At 40.6% G+C, this 23,392-nt stretch overlaps 1 protein-coding gene across 4 annotated transcripts; it reads right to left on the reverse strand.

The window, feature by feature from the left end:
* Positions 1–6,116: 6,116 nt before the first annotated feature.
* LOC117255190 (CD48 antigen-like) lies at positions 6,117–23,098 on the reverse strand. Of its 4 annotated transcripts, none has more exons than XM_078166316.1 (6): positions 22,837–23,098; positions 15,238–15,540; positions 14,276–14,575; positions 14,053–14,154; positions 8,439–8,506; positions 6,117–7,941 (listed from the first exon to the last, which is right to left on the reverse strand). In XM_078166316.1, exons 1-6 carry the CDS (start codon positions 22,871–22,873, stop codon positions 7,822–7,824), a joined length of 930 nt encoding a protein of 309 aa, XP_078022442.1. In that variant the 5' UTR covers positions 22,874–23,098; the 3' UTR covers positions 6,117–7,821. The 4 variants fall into 4 exon arrangements, 3 of the variants coding, with proteins under 3 accessions (XP_078022442.1, XP_033479730.2, XP_078022443.1); XM_033623839.2 differs by having other exon boundaries at positions 8,415–8,506; XM_078166317.1 differs by having other exon boundaries at positions 7,820–7,941; positions 14,049–14,154.
* Positions 23,099–23,392: the final 294 nt, after the last annotated feature.

A 23,392-nucleotide genomic window follows, 5' to 3' on the forward strand; every position in this document is an offset into this window, starting at 1 on the left:
CACTCACACATAAGGGCGTAGATTGGGGGGGGGGGGGGGTACTTTGAGAAGGTGGGTCCTCAGCCAGAAAAACTTTGAGCATCAAACACTTAATTTTCTGCATTCTGGTTAATTTTGATGTACCGATGTAATCAAAATGTCTCCTTTGCTATTTCAATATTTTTATTAAGGGGGGGAGGGAACTCCTATGCACACACACACACACACACACACACACACACACACACACAATGTCACTAATGATATTGATGCAGACAGCATTGTCTGCTCATTACCTCCCAGCATGCATTAAATTTGGTTTTAAAGACTCGTTGACAGTTTCAGTTTATAAAATGAGTGGTTATGTGAAAATGTTTTAAAGCAACACTAATGGAGGATTGCGCTTTTTACTTCATAGGGTCCCCCTACAGACGAAAAACGGTATTGTTTTGTGCATGCATTTGTTGACAGGACAATGATACCGGTAAACTTCCTGAAGCTGGCCATGTAATGCGCGATCATATCTTCAGAACAGGTAAAGTAGCCTTATAGCATTTTGTACATACATGATTAGGCCGATTGCTCAAGGTGACTGGAGAAATTTAACTCTAATTGGCAACTGCGTGGCACTATAACAACAGAAAAATGCTTAAAAATGGCTAAAATGCAACCGATGAGGTGTATTTTTTACACTTTAAACCACATCTCAACCGAGAAAAGTGTCTCCTTTGGATAAAGTTGTGTAGTAACGTTAGACCACAACATCAACTCAACGTGAATAAGATTGACAATGATGTCTACATCTGTTCTAAGCTAAGTCAACATCGTGTTTGAGGCAACATATTGTGACTTTGCTGGAAAGAAATATAAAGTTATCTTTAACATCTCTAGCTAACGTTAGCTAAAGATAGCCTAGCGTTAGCTGCTAGCTGCGTTGTTCATCATGTCACCTTGTTTGCTGGGCATTTATTAGCCTATTTTGTTCTAGTTTTGTACTTTGGTGATCGTACATCATTGTTAGCTGTTGTCCAAAGGGCTCTAGTTAAGCTAACGTTAACTTCTCGAGTTTAGCTTCATTAATTTATCTGTAATCACAGAGATAACAAAGGTTGGCAAATGTTATGCTGAATGATTCAGTTTAATACTGTAGCACCAAACTAACAGAGAGACACTCTTGGTAAAGATGGTAAAAAGGCCGTTATCCTTTTCTCATATTCTGAGCCAAAAACCTTAACTTCAGTGGCACTTGAACTTGTTGTCTTTGATGGCAACGGCAATGAGATGCGGTTCACAAGCGTACACTGTGACCTGTAAATTTTGGCTTGTAATTTAAGCTTTTCATCGACCTTCTCAACAATAAAATGATGAATATATTCCTCCAATGCGTAGTTCAGGCCCTTTTGGTTACTTCTCAATGACATCTGATCGTTATGTCTCCAAAAATCATCAATTGCCTCCTGCGGAATGCCGTGTACTGTGACACCTGCCATAGCGCCCAGTCACTGAATATTGATAGTTTGTCTGAATGAGTGGAGGGGGGCGTGGCTTAGCCATAGGTCAATTAGAAGACGCCTATGTGAAGCCAAGCTATCGGCAAGAAGCCCCATTGTTGCAAACACGACTTGTGCCGAAGTGGTTACAATTTGCCAAAGAACATACTGACTGGGCCTAAAGAGAAATGGTGCAACATTTTGTGGACTGATGAAAGCAAGATTATTCTTTTTGGGTCTAGGGGCCGCAGACAGTTTGTCAGACAACCCCCAAACACTGCATTCAAGCCACAGTACACTGTGAAGACAGTGAAGCATGGTGGCTCAAGCATCATGATATGGGAAGAACAGGGAACAGGATCAGTTTGAATACATCAAAATACTTGAAGAGGTCATGTTGCCTTATGCTGAAGAGGAAATAACCTTGAAATGGGTGTTTCAACAAGACAACAACAGTAAGCGAGCAGTGTCTTGGTTCCAGACCAACAGGATTGACATTATGGAGTAGCCAGCCCAATCCCCGGACCTTAATCCTATAGAAAACTTGTGGGGTGACTTCAAAAATGCTGTTTCTGAGGCAAAACCAAGAAATGCAGAGGAATTGTGGAACATAGTCCAGTCGTCCTGGGCTGGAACACCTGTTTACAGGTGCCAGAAGTTGGTCAACTCCATGCAACACAGATGTGAAACAGTTCTCAGACACAGTGGTCTTACAACTAAATATTAGTTCAAGGATTCACGGGAAAGCTAAATCTTCAAGCATTTTTCAGTTTATGTAGTAAATGTTTGAGTTTGTAAAGAAAAATGCTGACACTGGGTTTTACACACTTTTTTCAACTGCTATTATTTTGAACACAACTATGCAGTACATTTAGTGGTATTTGTTGTGGCACTGTTTAGCACTGTTTGCAGTGGTCCCAGTTCAGGTGGAGTATTTATCATGTCATTAATCTGAACTCATCTTGCAACCTATATGTTACACGTCCTACTCTTTATGCTGATGTGGCTTTCACTGTCTTTCTCTATTTAGTAGAGATAGTCTGGTAAAGGAAACATTTTTGGAAAACAAATGATGCCATCATACGCAAGTTCAACTGCCCATCCCTCATGTTCTGGAGTCATCAGTATCTGGTGCTGCTCAGCCTTGATCTTGGAACACTAATAATGTTAGTGCCACCACATTAGACTGTCGCTTTGACTGTCGTTGGACTTCTGCTTGCTTATACAACAAAACAGGAGAGACTGTTGTTTTAAGGCTTAGACACACCAAACCGACCAAACCGAGACACAAGTGAATTACAGCAGTGCTGATATTCAGTACAACAGCACTCCCACTCATGTTATAGTGCCTATATATAATATAAGGTGAAATGCATTAATGAAGTCTGACATATTAAACAGTTTTGTACAGCATTATAACACAGGATATAAATTACATTACAGTATGAGCATGGCATATGTATAAAAGTACTGCTGCTAATAATAATAAATATAGTAAAATATATAATATAAGAAATAGGAGGAGATAAAGTGTGTCAGACACCATAGGAACTGGATGTGTGTGTTTGAGATATTAGCTGGCTGGTCAAAGTGACTGAGAGAGAGAAATGTAAGACTAAGCCTCTTCCCTCACAGCTGAGGAAATAGACATAATCTAATTTGAAGCTAACTTTACAGCCACAGGACATGTTGTAGATTACTTTATTTTGATTATTCAATCTAATTTCTTGACATTTTTGATGGGGGCATGTTTGGTAGTGGCATGTTTTGCTGTCTGCCTCTTTAGCTTTTCTGATGCAACCACTAGAGGGAGCTAAAGTCAAACTTTCTGACACAACTCCAAGCCCTCTGACATTTGTACTGATTAACTGTTCCGGCTTCAGTTTCCTTGGTCAGAAAAAATCAAGAAAACTCAAGAACCTGATTGTGGAATTACTATATTACTAATTACTTAAGTCTTTCCTTCATTTATAAATCTTGAAGGCAGCTGTAATCAGAGCTGTAATCAGAGCGTCAGCTCCCCGGTCCTCTTCACTCTGTACACTGATGAATGCAGGAGTTCACATCCTAACAACCATGTCATCAGATTTTCAGATGATACTATCATCTTAAGTCTGTTGGATGTGAATGCCTGCCCCTCTGTGTACTTCAGTGAGATAGCCACCTTCAAAATCTGGTGTGACAATAACTTCCTGGTGTTAAATACCAAAAAGACAAAAGAGATGATTTTTGATCCTAAAGAAATTGCAGCTCATGACCCGGTAATCTTTGATAACTGCGTTATTGAACAGGTGTCCTCGTATAAATACCTGGGCCTGATGGTGTCTAATAACCTTTGCTGGAGTGATCATGTGGATTTCCTCTGTAACAGACTAGCTCAGAGGCTACACTTTCTCAGAAGGCTGCAGCTGTTTGGGGTCCAAACCGAGATCATGTTAACATTCTATAACGCTGTGTATTATAAGAGTATAGTATTATAAGATACGGCATGGCAGTGTGGTTCGGCTCCCTCACAGTCCAGTGTAAGGCCAGACTTCAGAGAATGGTGACTACAGCTGTGAAGATAGTGGGGAAAAATGATCACTTCCAGTCCCTCCAGGCAATATATGAGGGAGCAGTTGTCAAGGGAGCAAATAAGATCCTTCTCATGTTCTCTTTCAGGAGTATGAGCTGTTGCCGTCGGAGAGGCGCTACAGAGCCAGCAGGTGTAGGAGTTCCTGTTCAAATTGTCCTTTATTCCCACTTCCATTTTATTATTAAACAAACAAACAAACACCTCTCATGGCAGAGCCCCTCCCTCCCCCCACTAGGGTAGTGGGGAGGCCTACTGCTGCGGATCCACTACCCTAGCCCCCCTCCACCCCACCACCTGACCTCGGTCGGGTGATGGGGAGGGCTCACTGTTGTGGACCCACCTCCATTCTGGTAATTTTATATGGAACATATAACATGTGGGCAGGGGGGAGGCTTATGGCTGCTGATCCCCTGCCTGTCAAATTCACCATTAATCACTGTTTACCATTGCTTATTACTGAATTCTCCTCAATTATGCTAATAGGTGGTTGCCTGCTCACCTGCTGGCCCTGCGATGCCCCCCTGGTTGAGCCATATGTGCGCAGGGCTATTTTATGCCTGAGTGGTCTGGTCATTGTTGTTCTAGTATTGTTTTTATTTGCAACTGATTTTTATTTGCAACTGATTTAATATAATTTTAACTCTTTTTACTGGTGTTTTTATTTGACCTCTGTATTTATTTGTTTTTATCTGCACTCACTTGCACTTTGAGATAGGCCAGTGCAATACCTGTAGTTCCCTTTGTTTGTAACCTTACATACAAGGCAAATGGTCACACTATTCTTGCACCAGTAGTCTGTAACTGTAACACACTCAGTGCACTATGTTGGCAACTTGTCTGTGTTGATTGTATGTATGTATGTATGTATGTATGTGAATATTGCAGCAGTTTGCACTATACTGCCCAAGATTAATTTCCCTTGTGGGACAATAAAGTTTATCTTATCTTATCTCTTAAACTGTGTACAGAACTGAGATAGCCTAGTGTGGCTGTCAACTCAGTTTTACAGTCATACCCAATTTATCTCATCCCAAGACTGTTTAGAAACCCCAGTGTGCAGAAATATTGAAATACACCAAAATAAGTGTATCATATCATATGGCACATTGAAATGTGTTTCAGTGTTAAAAATATAATTATTTATCATGTAAATACATATAACTCGTATTGTCAGTGTAAGGAAATGTTGGACACGATCTCATAAAAGGGTCACCTTAGACCTTTTCATGGGCCCCCCTTTGGCCTTGGGTAGGGGTCATCTGTACCTTCTGACCCCACTGAGAGCAGGCCTGCTTATGTCTACAAGGAAATGAATACTATACTACATGGACTGGAAGCACCAGTTGAAAGGTAATCCTGTAAGGAAACATGAATACACAGTATTAACCTACATGTAACCAACCAAACTGTTGTCTATTGTCTTTCTTTTCCTGCTTCCTATGATTGAAGCCGTTTTTTTATAGCATGAGTTGCACCTGCCTGCAGGCTATCAAACAATGACTGTATTCTTTCCAATGCCTACCATCTGCTGTGAAGGTTTTTTATGACGACTAATGGGGAGTCGTCATAAAAAATTGATGGCAACCATCTGCCTTAGAAAATTAAAGTAATCAATAACCATACACTGTATAAAGAAGTGGCCACTGTGACATCACCAACTGGTTTGTGGACTACTGTTTTAGTGCTTTTGGTTTGGTAATTTTGACGGTGTCGTTTCAGTCTTTTGGAGCCAGAAGTGATCATATTTGGGCGAGAGGGTGGATCTGACTGAGAACCCGACGACAACGTCATGATAGCTACTTGTCATTCACAAGGCAGACACATACTTTAAAGCATACTGAGGAGTTGCTAAATGGGTTTTCATTGTTTGAAGCACAATGATAATAAAGATCTTTTCTATACCATACTTTGTCATCTATTTTACTCTAAATGGGACCGTAATTTACAGAATGAACATCACGCTGTTCTGAGGAAGACTTAAAACTAGTGATTGAGACCATAATCTCAGTAGGAAAATGTTTACTGAGATAATAAAATGAAAATTCATGAAGAGTCATTTTCACATAAACGTGTTCAGTCAAGCTTTTTTTTTTTTTTTTGCAGCCAGTGGAGTCATCCCCTGCTGGCTATTAGAAAAAAATGCAAACCTTAATAATGTGAGACAAAGATTCAGTAAAAATAAATATTTTACAAGAACAATAATATAAAATAAATAGAAAATGAAATGCATTCATCACATCTGTCCTTCAGATTGTCTACAAACAGTGCAAATATGAGTAAATCAAAACCAAAAGGTCCACTGTCTCTGGAATCGCTCTGTTGTCCATGTATGTGAGCAATCTGTTCTCATTCCCAGGGTGGTGAATATCTAACTTTCAACTAACTCTTATGTAATCCCGTCTGCCGCAATTACGTTGCAGAAAGAGCCAGAAAGTCAGAATTCTGAATTACTGGTCACCTGCTCTCCTCGGTTTCCAGAGCCTCAGCTTTAATCACAACCACTTCGTCAAGGCAACTCAGTTCACCTGTTCCTCATTACTCACAGCCACAATATATACCCGTGCCTCACAGACACTCACTGCCAGATTGTTCTTCGCCACTCATGCAAGACTCTCCAGCATTTTCTTCCAGACTGATTTCCCATAGCAGACCCCGCCTGTCTCTGACCTGCTTGCTTCATCTTATTCCTGGTGAACGCACCACACTTCTGTCCCTGACCATGACATCTGCTTCCACATCCTGGGTTCCTGTTTGCCTGTGGCTGCTTGATGTTACCATCTGATGACGACGCTATAGTGTGAGGGTTCCAGTCTGCTTAACTCTGGTTTCCTGCGGTCGCCACACTTCCCATTGTATTTGTGAGTCCTGTGAGTACTTACCTGCTAGCTTCTCTGCTCTCTGCCTGGCCTTGACCTATCTTCTGCCTGTCTCCTACTGGTTTGCCTACCTGGACTGTGCATTTACCTGGTTCTGCACCTTCTACCTCCATGACTACATCCCCTGCCTGCTCCTTCACGGTACCGTTGCTAATGCCACCACTCACTCACCTGCCTCTCGGCCCGGTTCAGCCTGCCAAACCAGCCAGGCTGCCAAGGCCCTTGTGGAGAGACTTTGCTGGAGTGCTGAACTGTATTGTGTGCTGTTTACTGGTCCAGACCTGTATCTGCTGAGTTGTAAAAGTAAACGCCATAACAGACTGTTCCTGGTCTCTGTTGTGTTGCAATTAGGTCCTAATACTACCCGTTACAGAATACAGTGGAAAGAAGGAGTTGTGGTGGGGTCAAACACACACTGGACTTTCACCCAGGAGACTGCTGTTTGTGTCCCGTGTGAGACAAAGTCAACTTCAGTTTTTTTTTAACCACATAATGTAGTTACTGGTGTATGTCACGTGATATAGTTGTCAGGTGACACAGTCGTCAGATCATTTCTCTAAACCTAACCACATTTCCTGTGAAGACAAAAGTTTATTTTGATGACACTGTAAGACGTAATGAGCGTAAATTGACACAGAGAATGACACGTCCAAAAGTGACACTGGAGGGGTCCCAGATAGTAGTCGGGGGGGGAATGAGCCCTCAAGTCATCATATTCTCTGTACAGTCTCACTCATTTCAGCCATTTGCACAGGAAATGACCCACTAACAGACAACACACCACCAAATCAATTCCTTTAGTTCAGAACTTAACTGTTCTTGACAGCTCCTAGTTTGAAACATAGGACATCTGACTAAGCTGCCATATTTGATGATGATGTGAGCAGTCCATCGTTTGGTCTCAGACATTATAAAGAGTGTCTGTATGAATCGGCACCATTGGATGAGCCTCCAGTTTATAATAGACTGTTGATAGATTGGAGCTGTCGGCACTTTCTGATGAATCTGGTAAAGTTCCCCTCTGGAAGAAAAAATAAGGGAAGTGAGTGGTATGAAGACTTTAAGAGAGTCCTTTCTACTGATAAATCTATCTGATCTGGTCACATTCTGTCTTTTTGATAGTCAAACCACCTAAGCTATGTAGGTGATACGTGACAGATGCAAGTTAATATTTACCTTTTGCTTTACTATATGATGCTGCTGGCCAGTTAGCAGGTAAATTGTTTGTCCTGGTTAATTGAGCTGACTCTTAAGTGCATAAACTTAGACCAGCAGTTTTTAATGTTCATAGTTGGCAGATATTTAGATATTTGCATGTTTACAGTGAACTACATGAAGATAGACATGTTAGGTAACAGATGTGAGACGCCACATCGAAACCCTCAGTGACTCTAGCAGACATGATAGATTTACTTTGTGAGAGGGTAACTATGCAAACACTGCTGATAACAGCATGGCCTGGAAACAGGGGACATAATTTCCATCACACATTACCTGTGGGTGTATTTGCAGACCAACCTGACTGCGTCTGTCTTCAGAAATATCAATGTCAGCATAGTATAGGTCTGGTTCGCTGCTCACTGAATCTGCAAAGAGACAAAGCTGAAGTTAAATGTTAAGTTGCAATGAAGTAAAATTTAATTTACACAGCAGCACATTTGAAATCGAGGGTGACAAAGTGCTTCACAGGTACAAAAACATTTTGAGTGCAAGTGACTCGTGTGAACAGGAGTTTTTGAAGTTGGTCCAGTACTGTGAGAAAGGGCTGCAGACGGCAGCGGCAAAACAGGCAACAGAGGAACCACTCAGGGCAGGTACGCCTTGTCATATTTACGTCCACTAAAAGTGGTTCTTTTGGCCACTGACAGGCTCAGCTTGTTAACACAAGTACCCCTTGTTAGCAACCATCTCTTTCGCTTGTGTTAACCACAGACCTTATTTCAGACATCTAACCAAATTCTTTGAACTTTGTAAAGGAAACCAAAGTGCTAAAACCCTAACTGGTTTCTGTGCTTTAGGACTCCTTCCTGCACCACTCTATTCAACAGTGACTGATGTTCATGTCTCCATTGTGACTCTACCTGTAAAGCACCTGGAAAGCACCTGGAAAGCGATGCTAGTGATCATATAACATCCTGAAGCAAATATAATCAAACCTGATAGCATGTGACACCAATGTGTGTGTGTGTGTGTGTGCGTGTGTGTGTGTACTTTGTGTATTCAAAGCTTTTAAAATGTGTTTGTAATCTGCTCTCAGAGTCCACACACAAGCCAAACATAAAGCCTTTAACTAAAGCTTAGACTCCCACAGTCATCGTGGTTACAGAGAGCTTTACAGAACATCATTGGAATTTGGGGAAAGTCCACTGTGATAAATGTGTTGTGAAATGAAACAAGAAGCTCTGTCTTCGGTTTAAGCAAACATCCCCTAAAGCTGAGGTCATGTACCCCATCCTTTAGTACTGTAGCACTGACCAGATCCTGTCTCTAATCAGTGAGACATTCAGACAGATATTTGCACAGTTAGAACGAAAGGCAGCTGCCTCTTTCACTTCAGTGTGACATCTGCCTTGGCACCGCAGGGTTTACTGGAACATGATGCCTTTTTAAGTAAAATCGGTACAGACGGATGTTAAAATGTCCTGACTTTTTTGTCTAACATATTAAAGGAAAACTTATGTTTAATCTTGTATAAATGTCTTGTTTTCTGCCTCATGTATGAACAATGTACAGTGCCCTCCAAAAGTATTGGAACAGTGAGGCCAATTCGTTTACTTTTGTTGTAGACTGAAAACATTTGGGTTTGACATCAAAAGATGAATATGAGACAAGAGATCAACATTTCAGCTTTTATTCCCAGGTATTTACATCTGGATCTGATACACAACTTAGAAGATAGCATTATTTGTAATGGAACACAAAATTTTTAGGTGAGCAAAAGTATTGGAACATATAAACTTAAAATAGATTAAAGTGAATGAGACTTAATATTTAGTTGCAAATCCTTTGCTTTCAATAACTGCATCAAGCCTGTGACCCATTGACATCACCAAACTTTTGCATTCTTCTTTTGTGATGCTTTCCCAGGCTTTCACCGCAGCCTCTTTCAGTTGTTGTTTGTTTTGGGGGGTTACTCCCTTCAGTCTCCTCTTCAGCAGGTAAAATGCATGCTCTATTGGGTTTAAGTCTGGAGACTGACTTGGCCAGTCTAAAACCTTCCACTTCTTGCCCCTGATGAACTCCTTTGTTGTTTTGGCAGTGTGTTTTGGGTTGTTATCTTGCTGCATGATGAAGGATCTCCCAATCAGTTTGGCTGCATCTTTCTTTAAATTAGCAGACAAAATGTTTCTGTAGACTTCTGAGTTCATTTTGCTGCTGCCATCATGTGTTACATCATCAATGAAGATGAAAGAGCCCGTCCCAGAAGAAGCCATGCAAGCCCAAGCCATGACATTACCTCCACCGTGTTTCACAGATGAGCTTGAATGTTTGGGATCATGAGCAGATCCTTTCTTTCTCCAAACTTTCGCCTTTCCATCACTTTGGAAAAAGTTAATCTTTGTCTCATCAGTCCATAAAACTTTTTCCCAGAATTTTTGAGGCTCATCTCTGTACCTTTTGGCAAATTCCAGCCTGGCCTTCCTATTCTTCTTGCTAATGAGTGGTTTGCATCATCTGGTGTAGCCTCTGTACTTTTGTTCATGAAGTCTTCTGCGAACAGTAGATTGTGATACCTTCACTCCTGCCCTCTGGAGGTTGTTGCTGATGTCACTAACAGTTGTTTTAGGGTCTTTCTTTACAGCTCTCACAATGTTTCTGTCATCAACTGCTGATGTTTTCCTTGGTCTACCTGTTCGACGTCTGTTGCTTAGTACACCAGTGTTTTTTTTCTTCTTCAGGACATTCCAAATGGTTGTACTGGCTATGGCCAATGTTTGTGCAATGGCTCTGATTGATTGTCCATCTTCTCTCAGATTCACAATTGCTTCTTTTTCACCCATAGACAGCTCTCTGGTTTTCATGTTGGTTCCACCTCTAAATGCAGTCTGCACAGGCAAAACCTATTGTACGCAATCTGAAACTGAGCTCAGACATTCAGTGCTATTTATTGTTTGAATAATCAGTGTAATTGGGAGACACCTGGGCAACAAAACACACCTGTCAGTCACATGTTCCAATACTTTTGCTCTGATGAAAAATGGGTGGGTTCAAACAAAAGGTGCTATCTTCTAAGTTGTGTATCAGATCCAGATGTAAATACCTGGAAATAAAAGCTGAAATGTTGATCTCTTGTCCCATATTCATCTTTTGATGTCAAACCCAAATATTTTCAGTCTACAACAAAAATAAAGGAATTGGCCTCACTGTTCCAATACTTTTGGAGGGCACTGTATGTAAGTATTTGAGGTTTTATGATGTGAGGATGTTTGACTTAAATTCTCTCTTTCAAGGAATGGGAAGTTTGGTTTGGACCTAATCCTAACAGGACATTTACTAAGAGTGCAAATTAAAGAATAAATGCTCTGACAACAACAGAGCATAACCTTATAAAAGACCAGTACATTAACTAAACTACAATTATTGGTTACTTAATCAAAGTTTGTGGATTAAAATAATTACAAAATGAATATATTTTTCACTTGATCTGCAGTATTTTCCATGTAGTAAATATTTGTCTGACTTCCTGTATGATTCTGGAGCCAGTTGCAAAAAGCACCTTAAATTTCTAAGACTTAATTTTCCCTAAGCTGAGGGACTTACTTAAGGGTGTTGCACTGAATCCCTTAGAAGGTGCCTTTAGTTAAGTAAAAATGTAAAGTTATTTACTGCATTTAAAGAGATTTTACAGTGTTAAAATACTACAGTTTCCATGACAACCATTTGTTTGCTTGTGATACCTAAAGTCTTTTGTTCAATGGTGTAACTAACTTTAAGGGGTTCCTTAAGTATGAGACTAAGATACGAAGAAAACCTTAAGTACTTATGTGAACATTTTAAGGAAACCTGAAGGAAAACACGTGCTTTGTGCAACTGATTTTATTCTAAGAAATTCTTAACGTGGACTTTCTTAACTTAAGGTGTTTTGTGCAACCAGTCTCTGGCTCTTAGTCATTTTCTCACGCTGCAGCTGCTTTGTTTACTTTGAAACTCTCTTCAGAATGAAAGTGACATATTGGTTGTTTGTTCAATGTCTGATATAACCTGCTATACTTACATTTACCTGAAATACGGCTTGTGCGTCAAACCCTGACAGCAGTGACTGCTGTTTGCATCCTGTTTACTAACATAACCAGGGTCTGCATTTATCAAACTGCTAGAGGTGACTTTTTAAACCCTTTATCTTTAATTCTACTCACAAATTTAAGATTAAAAAGTTATTTAATAATATTTTTGAAACTTGCACTAAAATATAGGAGAGGTCACTCAAAAGTGTCTTGTGGAGGCTGTTTGTAAACAAAGAAAAGTTATGTTTACAGTCAGTACTCACCAAAAATGTACTCTGTGTATACCTGAGGTCTAACAAATGTGCTGAGTACACTTCCTTCCTCATGAGAATCTGTAAAGCTGGAGGTCTATTTTAAATCCTGCATTGTCTCCATGTCTTTTATTTCCATTTATTTCACAGATAAGAAACAATAAATTGTGAAGCCTCCACTAAAATAGCATTTTAACTCCTGTGTGTGATTTATCCTTCAGGGATTTATACTTCGGGATTTATCCTGGCTTCATATGAGCAGAGGAAATCTCCGCTTGTTGGTAGGCTAATTTATACAATGTAAAATGCCATAGGCTGGCCTTAATAACGTTAGCATGTTGTAATTGTCTGGAGAACATGTTTAGTATGACACAGTTGTTTTGTCGGTGAATCTTGTGAGTTGTAATGGAGCCGAATTATGTACTGTTACCTTTGTTAAATATTGTGTTGTCCCTGAATTTATGTGAGAAGAAGAAGAGATTGACATGTTGTATTTGTGGGGAAAACGTGTCCAGATAAAGTGCTTTGTCTGTGAATGCTGCGAGTTATAGTGAAGCAGATTTGTGTACTTGGGTTTGAAATTGTCTCTTTGAAGCCATGTTCAATGTGTATTTGGGGTGTGTTTTGAGTCCTGATCTAATGCTAGAGACAGGCCCTGATCAAACAGAAAGTGATTCTTCCTGTTTTGCTTGAATGAAGAGGTCCAGAGGTAAAATTATCCAGCACTTCACAAGAAAAAAGCCAAAGGTAAATATATTAGGTATTATAGGTAATTTGACATCTGATCAGTTGCTCTTTGTACATGGAAAGCACCTGAAAACCCAAGCTCAGGGAACTTACAGAGATAGTTCAGTGTTTTTTGAAGCAGGGTTGTGTAAGGTACTTTTCCATAGTCATAGTTCTACCTTCAGTAGATGGTGTCGGCAAAATGCCAATTTGAAGAAGAAGGCAGGAGTGCCGGCACAGAAGAGCAATAGAATGTATTTTAGCCACCTAAATAAAAGTCCTACCCCAAAAAATAAATATCAGTCTGACTGAGGTTATATTGAGGATATTTTCACCGCTTTACCATAAAACATCCATATTCCTATGCAGAAGTGCAGCTCTGCCACTCACTGTATCACACCGCAGATCAGCTGTTTGTGTCAGACTTTAAGTGGTTTGTGGAGGAGACAATAAATACAAGACGATAAAAAAACAAGTGATTATGACAGTAACGATGAAATGTCGTTTACTGTGGAGACCAGAGGATACCTAGAGAGGATAATAGAGAAAAACTTTTGCAGAGGAAGACCAGATGGGCCTGGGCCTCGTGGCCTGAGATTTTTGTTGTCTTGTTTGTGTGCTTGTTTTATTTGTTAATAAATCAAATGGATTTGAGTGTTTTAAAGATGTCTTATGTGGTTATTCTTTGGTCAGTGGTGGAGTTTTGTTCATCCCATAGGGCCACCAAGGGTGGGGTGAAACACTCCCCATTACAAAAAATCCAAACTATCCCTTTCAGTTTTTCAATGGCCTTTGTTCAACCCAGTGATGTCATGCGAACACAATTTATCTCTCAGCTCAATTTACATTCATAACCACAGTATAATGTGGAAAAGAAACAAGCAGTGAGATAAAAAAACCCCCCCGAACAAACAAAAAACAAATACCTGCCTTGTGTTTGTCTGATTGTCCTCTTGTTTTTGTCGAGACACTTCCACGTGATGACAAACATAATTACAGCAAACACAATGGGAATTCCAATTCCAATCACATCTGTCAAACAAAACACCCAAAATCAATAAACACACTTAACATCATGAATGTTAAAATGTTACGAGCTTTTAAATTATGATATTTTATATTTTGTTTAAATTAGTGTTAGCATTAGTCTTACAATGTCTTGTGTTCATGTTGCCCCTGCTGTCTGTGTTGTTTTGGTCACTGCAGAGTGTTATAACGTCAACTGGACGAGTCTTGTTTTCAGCAGGATTGGCTGCTACACATCTGTAAGAGAAGCTGAAATCCTGGCTGTGCACAGTCAGAGGTAAAGAGAGAACGGAGCCGGTCTGGTTCAGTATTTCTTCGTCTTTGTACCACGACAGTGTCGCCTCCTCAGCTTTCTTCACAAAACACAGCAAGGTGCAGCCATCAGCGCTCACACTCAGTGTGCTCACAGCAGGAGTTGGTACAGGCTCTAGAGAATAAAGTTACAGAGATTAAAAATTAGACAACATGACTGATTTTAGAAGTCCTAAACTACGCTTTTATACTTTCTGTTCATAAATGATACTTGTAGAGTGCCGTGTAGGTCATCATTAGCAACTGCTTCTACCCTGCTGGTCTGCACTGATACTAGAGGAGCGGTAACAACTGCAGCAACTTCGCTGCTGGAATTTTTAAAATTTCAGACGTCATATGCCATCAAAGAGGGAGAGGACAGAGAGACAGGCAGAAAGAGCGCACATCCCTGCCCTTCCAAGGCCTAAGGCAGGGAGAGCAGCAGACCCCCGGGAACAGAACAGAGCAGCATCAATGACAAACAGAAATGACATTGATAAGTCAGACACAGCATGAAAAGGAGGAGCTGGGGTGGAGGTGGGTTGCAAAGCAGCTTGCAGAAGAAGCAGCAAGAGTAGGCAGGTCAGAGCAGTTTAAATAGGGCGCTCTGAATGAGATTTGCCAGTGGGTTGCATAGAAAGGAATCATGTGATCTATCAGCTGATTTGGAAATGAAACAGTGTATTAGGATTGGGCCTAGATCATGGAGTAACTGCTGAGGTCACAAATGGGCCTAGGATGCTGAAATGTTGCCACCAACACACTGGTTGGTTTACTGGCAAAGGAAATGTAACTTACCATACACTGTGAGTTTATATGATGCAGTGAAAACGTTTCCTTTTTTAGAGTCAATATTATAAATCCCTGAGTCGTTCCTCTGCAGGCCAGTGATTGTAAAGAGTCCAGTGTCGCTGTCCCAAAGAAGTCTGTCTTTGTAAAGTTCCTCATATACTTCAATATTCTTATTTTCCACCATAGCTAAGATTATTCTTCCAAATGAAACAAACCCCTGCACCATCACAGGGTCAGGTAAAGTAATGGATCCCCCTTCAGTGCCTGCCAGGTACCCCTTCACGTCCTCAGTAAGAGATGGGTTAATCGCTGTAAAAAAACGTGGAGAGATGCAGTCAATAGAGATGTACAAAGTGAATCCACTGACAGAGCAAGCTCACCATATCTACTACAGCCTTAGAAAACACTGTAGCCATGTGTATGAAATCCTTGACAGTGACTTACTGTCCTTGCTGTGTGCCACATTTTTATGATAAATATGATAGTAATAAGTTGTCATTTCCACAGAGATCATTAGGTAACCATCTCCTTCTGATACTGGTTTTTACAAAATAAACATTTACAATTAATGCACTTTGGATACATTTAAAAACAGCAAACAAGTTAAACATTTCTTGACGAGATAAAAAATTGTAGCAAACGAGCCAGGTGGCCAAAAACACAACAACAAATGAATGGTCGCTCCGTGTCTGCTCTATGTCAGTGTTGTTTTTCTACCATCATGCAATGTGTTCCTGCACGTTCAACTGTGAACTGGGCGGCACGGAAGTGCAGTGGTTAGCAGTGGTTAGCAGCACTGTGGCCTCACAGCAAGATGGTTCCTGGTTCAAACCGGCTTCCTCCCACCACCCAAAGACATGCAGGCCAGATTAATTGGTTGGTCTAAATTGGTCGTAGGTGTTAATGTGAGCATGTTAATGTGTCAGCCCTGTGACAGTCTGGTGACCTGTCCAGGGTGTACCCCACCTCTCACCCAATGTTAGCTGGGATAGGCTCCAACTCCCCTAACAGGATAAGCAGTTACGGAGAATGAATGAGTGAACTAGTCAGATTTTTTATTCTTTTAGTCGCAGTTATGTATTTTTGAGCACTGTTCCTGTTGCAGTCCTGTAATCATCAGATACCGCTGTGGGTTCACATTGACTGAACCCAGCATGACTTTTAAGAGGCATATAAATCAGGTGGCTATTTGCTCCTCCACGTAAGTTAATGGAGGACACTCTTCTGCATGGGAGAGAGCACACCTGTGTCCTGTTCCCCATTTAATGTCTATTGAGCTGTTTTATAGCTCAGTATAAACTGTCAGACTGTCATGGTGACATGTTCGTAAATCATCAAAAAAATGTTTTCATCCTGGCTACGACTGAGTGACTATTTTTGTTCACACGCAGCGATTTATTGGGGTCGGCACCTCTCTAACATTGGTGTTAGTTCCTCCTCTCTATCATCCAGTAATAACACTGTAAACAGTTGGATGGAAAGACCCTGCGCTGTTTTATCAGCTCGCTGCAATTAAATGACAGCTGCGGAAAATCCATTTTTCATTTATACTGAAGATCTGTTCATTTCTACATATTTCTGTCACACACTGTTCCAATGCTGTATTGCCTAGTATTAAAGTTTTTCATTTCTTTTCTTCTTTTTTTTTCTCACGGAGTGAGTGTCATCTGGAAACTTTTCTTTCCCAGCTCAGTTTTTCTAATTGAAGCCAGGGTGCATAAAAAAGGTGACAGAGTTGCCATTTCCTTCCTTCCGTCTTTCCTATGGCAATTACCATCGATTGAATATATTGCTTTTTGGTTCAGTCTTCCTGTTGAGCTACATTCCGAAATAAAAAACTGTGACATTGGTAACTTCCACATTCATTTTGACATACCCCTAGGACAACAGCACTGAAGTATTTTGGGTAACTACGGATTGACTCAGCATGTGATGAGTTATTGGAAAGCGGGAAAGAAAAACTATGGAAAACCCCTCAGGGAGAGACTGTGGACAAAGTGATGTGATGAATGAGATGCACCTGTGAGCTGGGGGAGGTGAATAATCTATCAAAGGAAGCATGAATGAGGAAGAGGAAGAGGAAGGAGACTGACTAAAGAAGAAATCACTTAATGTTGAGTCTAGTTTTTGGATGTCTGCAAAAATAGGACAAACAGTGACATACATATGAAAATAAGTGGGGGCTGTGAGGGTAGCTAGCTATCCAGCGGATCTCTTCCACTTGTTTTTATTAATATTATCAAAGTGACAAGTTTTAATATGTGATTATTCTCCTGTCTGGCGTTCTATTCTTACTTTAAATATTTAGGACTAGTCCATACCCATTGAGTGCACAGTTGCCCACGTACAGTTTCACATGGTGTGTGTTTGGGATGTAGGTCATAGGAAATTGCAGATTAAATAGTCAACTGAACCCATTAAGAAGAATGAAGAATGTATTCAGACAGAGTTTTTGTGAATTTGATAGTACGATTGCAGCCACAGCGATCGATTGCATTTTAGCCATTTTTCTGTTGTTATAGCGCCACCCAGTTGCCAATTAGAGTTAAATTTCTCCAGTCATCTTGAGGCGTCCTGTTCTACGTATCTTCTAAGTTTAGTAAAAATCCATATGGCTGTTAGGCCTAGATAAGAAATTAGCTCTCTAGCGCTCCCATTTTGTTTGATGGGGTCAATAATGGAGGGGTCCGTTCAGAATATGTGTGGTCATATGCCTACAAAGTTGCGTGGTAATCGGTGAAACCCTTGAGATGTTATACACCTTTATGTGATGAGCCACGCCCTCCGCAATATTCATTGCTTTATAGAAGCTCAGTTTTAGTAAGTTTTCCAACTTTTGCCAAGAGGGAACTTTAGATATTGGTCCCTAGATTATGTTCACCCAGTTTCATGCAGATCGGTCAAACTTCCTAGGAAGAGATCGATTTTAAGTGTTTTTCAAAAAAATCAAAATGGAGGAAAATCTATATAACCAGAAGTTATGTAGCCTGGTTCCAGACCATAGACCTCGCCCACTCAACTGAGTAGGCTTGCATCTCTGGTCTGGCATACTGCAATGAATTTGCGATTTATCTCGTCCAAACGATGGAAGGCCCAATGAACGCCAGGGGTGGGGGCGGGTCTAGCGATTAGCCAATCAGCGCCATGCGAATGGCGACCGCTACAGATCCTACAGACCACATTAACGATGCTATCGAGGTATTTCGCCACTACTCGCGTTAATGGAGGACCAAATTAAGGAAGCTGCTAAACTGGATTTAACAGTGATGCAGCTGGGCATGCACAACGACGGAGACATTTTAAATGGGCAATGCTCGCTTGTTTTCGGCACCCCCGAGGCATGGATACTAATGACGTCAGATTCTGGGTGAGTCGTTGATCTCTACTGATTGGTTCGGGAAAAATCAAATTCCCTCCCCCTTGTAAATCGCCTTCAGTGGTGGCGATGTCAGACTAAAGATTCTGGGAGCTTCAGTCTGACACTCAGGCTAGAAGTTATGGGCTCTTGAGGCAAATTTGTTCCTCAGGAGGAGAGGCATCTCTGTGCAAAGTTTCATGTCCCTACCACATATGGGGCATGAGATTGATGTAATATTGCTTCATTCGCATCCTCCCATGACCCTCTACCACTGTGCCAAATTTCACATGGATTGACCAAGTCAGTGAGGAGAAAAACGTGGAACAGACACACTTGCTCTAACATGTCGTTTTTCCAAAGTGTCCTCCTGGTTTGACTTGTTGGACCGTGTGAGCATGCTCTCTCTTTTGTGCCTTCATGTGATGTTTGCACATTTTGAAAAACCTGTTGATATTCAAGTCTTTCAAGATGGTTAAGAGTAGGTGTGTTTCTCCTTGTGGCCAGAAATTTTCTTTAGGGCATGTATCTCTACTCCACAGCCTTGCAAACTGTTGGTGAGTTGGTTTGTGTACACTGTATCAATGACAACGCACAGACTAGTCTCTTACACAGACGCTGATGATGTCAGCACGCTGGCTGACTCTGTCATCTGGACATTCCCATAGGAAAGTTGTACTAGAACTAGCCCTGGCTCCCAGCAGCAGTTATGTGATTGGATCCAAATCTGTGTACTTCCGTACTTCCTCGACCAACAGCTGATTACCTTTGCCTTACACCCGCCTACACCGGAATTGCTGTTCCCCGAATTGTTGTCCGTAGTACAACAGAAAAGGAAGTGTTCAGTGCATCGCAAGAAGAGATTAAAATGGATATGATTTCATTTGATGCAGCTACTGTATATTGCAGAGCTGCAACGTCTCTGTTACATGTAACACACGTGCCGCACCTATGGCAATGTCGCCACGCGGTCTGGATTTCCCCGCCCATTTCTATTACAAAACGAAAGACGAACGTCCCATTCCGAAGTACGGGAGGCTGGTCACGCGAGACTACGCACAGACCTGAGAAAACAGGCAAGAGTTCGTGTGTCCCAAACTGCCGTAAAAACCCCAGTTAAGACCCATTATCCAAATGTGCTGTATACATGCTCAACTAATGCTCCTAAAACCTGACTAATACTGGTATCCAAGATGTCTTAATTGGAAAATGCCTAAAGGAAATGGCCACTTTAGAATGAAAATACAGACAGTACTTATTGACCCTCATGCCGACAAGAAGTCCAGTGTAGTTTTTTAATCCACAAAACTCGTTCGGGGTATCGGAGGATAACAGCTAGCTGGAATAACAGCTACACTTGAAGTGCATGGAACCCCCATTTTGAAAATGTAATAAAACTCTGCTGATGCATTTAAAAAACGTCAGAACGGCTCGTCCGTTGTAATCCAAGTGCCCTGAAGCCGCGGGATGCAAAATTGACTTGAAAAGACGTAATTTACTCCACTTTTATAGCATCGTTTCTCACTGTGGTCAGTTAGTCTGCCCTGCAGGTGTGCTGTGTTTACATGGCAACTCGCACGAGACTAGCTGATGGCTAGTAGTGGTGCTAGTTCTCGATTCTCGTGCTAGTTGCCAGTACTGTCCGTATTTTCATTCTAAAGTGGCCAGTTCCTTTAATTTGGCTTCCGTCCATTTTCATCCACTTATCCAGGGCCAATTTGCCTAACAGGAGGCGCCCAGGAGGCATCCTGATCAGATGCCCGAACCACCTCAACTGACCCCTTTTGATGCAAAGGAGCAGCGGCTCTACTCTGAGCTCCCTCCAGATGTCTGAGCTCCTTACCCTATCTCTGAGGCTGAGCCCAGCAACCCCATGGCCTAATTCATAAAATTCAAACGGAATATGCTGTTTACATAATCAGCATCAAATTCAGAATATTGTCGTTTTCAGAATATTAGTGTGCATGTAAACGCAGTCACTGTGCACACAGTGGTTCAAATAGAGCTAATCAGTATATAACTGCAAACAAATGTGAATTATTTTTCTAACTTTTTCTTCATACCTGCCCTCTCTCTGACCCAAGTCAATGATGATATAGATCATTTCTGTTGAAAATTATAAATATTATTGACGCCACTGCTCACACAAAGGTAAAAATAGTCTCCACTGAAAAGAAAACACCAAGGACAAACACCACACTGGTGAAACATCAAAAAGATGAATGCAGGTGGTGAAAAACAAGTCTCCTGGTTCACTGTGACAGCTATAAGTTTAAAATTTATTATTTAAAAGCCCATCGCAGTCCTTCATCTCGGACATAATTACAAAAAACAACAATAATACACATGCCTTATTTGCTTATGCTGACTGACCCTCTTGTGTCCGTTTTTACCAAACTTCTATCCACAATTCGAACAGTGATTTTGCTTTCTTTTTTTTAAAACTAGCAAAATTAATTAATTCCGTTTAAAATGCTAAACACAGAAAAGTTGAAAGTAGAGAATGTCTGGCATTTTTCCTTGATAAAGGTTGTTAAAAATGAATTGATTATAGAATAGAATAATAAGAATAACTATTGTAATCCATGAATTGACCTATTGTTTCAGTTCCATACAAGACCAACAAGAAAACTGAGTGGGACTTTCAGGCACAGTGCTAAACTGGTATAAATCCTGTTTAAAGAACAGCTTCAACTTTGTGTTGATCTGAGTAATGTCAAATGAAATGTGGAGTTCCCCAAGGCTCCATTCTTGGGCCCCCTCTGTTCAATAACAACATGCTCCAGCTAGTTCAGATTACAGGAAACAATAAAACATTTTACTATAATAATGCAGATGATACATATAATGATACCACTGAATGAGGTGGTTTTTCTGTTAAAAAAAAAAGTGAAACTTAATGTTTTTGAAGCCAGAATAAAACATTGGCATTGTATGTTTCTGCAAACAAAGAATACATTATATTTGTACATCATACATATCATATCAACATTTGTAAAGTAAATTAGTACTGTATATGAGCTGACTTTGTCATTAGGAGGTGGAGGGGATGGTGGATGGTATAGGCAACATGCCAAGCTGCAGACCATTGTTTGAGGCCAACAAACAACAAAACGGGTTGTTTTCAGTGAGTCATTGCTGTGTTTCCAGTGGCTTTTTAGGCACTGAATGTGGATGTTTTTAAGAGATCTGTCACTGCGTTTCTATCTGGGATTGTGCCAACAAAAGCGGGTATTTTAAGGCAAAACATCATCTTTTCGCAACCATAACCATTTGTTTTTTGTGCCTAAACCTAACCATAGCATTCTTAAAGTTTCAACATATCTACTAATAACATAATAACATGCAACTTCAATGTCTCTGTGGTTTGCATAAATGTACAATGCCAACATTCTTTCTACCAAATGGGTTGTATAAACCATCCAGACCTCTCAGATGGTCTGAGACAGGTCGGCTTTCTGTCTCTGGCGTCAAAACTAAACATGAAACAAAAAGCAGCTCTTAGTTTTTTTGTTAGCTTTAGGCACCATGTTGCTGGCACAAACTCGTGCCAGACTTTCAAACTTTCAAAACTAGGCTCTTCAAAATTCTGCCCAAAACGTTTTGGTTTGCCACTGCTGATTGTTATATTTAATTTCAAGCTATTTATTCATATTTCTCACCACACTATCAAAGTTTTATTCTTCTGTTTTTACCATTTTATTCCATTTAAGCTTAATTGTATCTTATATTTTATTGAGTTGGTTTTTAAAATCCAATCAATAGGCCTATGTACCTACTACTTCTTGTATTTCTTGTTTCTTTTATGTCTTTATGCCTTTCTGTGTATAGCATAAAGCACATTGATTGCTTTTAGAGGTGCCATAGTAATAAACTTAACTTAACTTAATATTTACTTTTACTTCTTCCATGTAGTTACAGGCTCTCTCAACAAAGTCCCCATGTTGCGATTTACGCACTGGAAACTGGTGAGGCAGTTTTGTCATAATGCTCTCAGACTCTGAACATTCACCCACAGATTTAGTCTAGAATAAAATCTGTGTCAAATGTAGTTTTTTCCCCACCATTGCTGTTAATATTGGGGTTTTTTTAAGCCTGTATCAATGTCTCGATTTGTATCTTTAGAACATTGTGTTCGTGCGTAAAAACGCAAGCTCTTATGAGTAGAAATCAGAAAAGTCTTGAAGGATAACTTCAGTCAGGCAAAGCATAATGTGCAAGTGTATCACTTATATAGTTAGACAACTTACCTATAAAGATGACAGTAATTACCACCCGTACTTCCATCGCAGAGTTTAATGACCGCCGTCCACTTGGGATTTAACCGTTCATGATAAATGTCTCACATCTGGAGCTTAATCCAAACTCCTGCACAAAATGAGTGCTGTCATGTCACAGACAAGTCTTCACCAGACCCAGGACCTTGCAAAAATATTTAATAAGTAAAATATTCATAAAAACGGGACGCGTTTAAACTTGCAGCAACTACAACGAGTCAAAACAGCCACTGCAGCGCATACGCACTCACACACAAGGGTGTAGATTGGAGGGGGGTGGGGTGGGGGGGCACATTGAGAAGGATGGGTCTTCAGCCAATTTTGAGCATCAAACACTTAATTTTCTGTATTCTGGTGAATTTTTATGTACCGATGAAATCAATCAAAATGTCTCCTTTGCTATTTTAATGCTTTTATTAAGGGGGGAGGGAGGGAACAGACATGTTAATAATACTGTCCCTCCAAAATCTACTCCTATGTATACATGCGCGCGCGCACACACACACACAAACACACACACACACACACA

The sequence above is a fragment of the Epinephelus lanceolatus genome, chromosome 3 (assembly GCF_041903045.1).
Source record: "Epinephelus lanceolatus isolate andai-2023 chromosome 3, ASM4190304v1, whole genome shotgun sequence".
Taxonomy (NCBI): domain Eukaryota; kingdom Metazoa; phylum Chordata; class Actinopteri; order Perciformes; family Serranidae; genus Epinephelus; species Epinephelus lanceolatus.

Coding starts and splice junctions, on each gene's coding strand:
- LOC117255190 (XM_033623839.2), bottom strand. CDS start 22,873: ATGGAAGTACGGGTGGTAATTACTGTCATCTTTATAG. Junction 15,541..22,836: donor AATTACTGTCATCTTTATAG/GTAAGTTGTCTA, acceptor GTTTTTTTACAG/CGATTAACCCATCTCTTACT. Junction 14,155..14,275: donor CAACATGAACACAAGACATT/GTAAGACTAATG, acceptor TTTGTTTGACAG/ATGTGATTGGAATTGGAATT.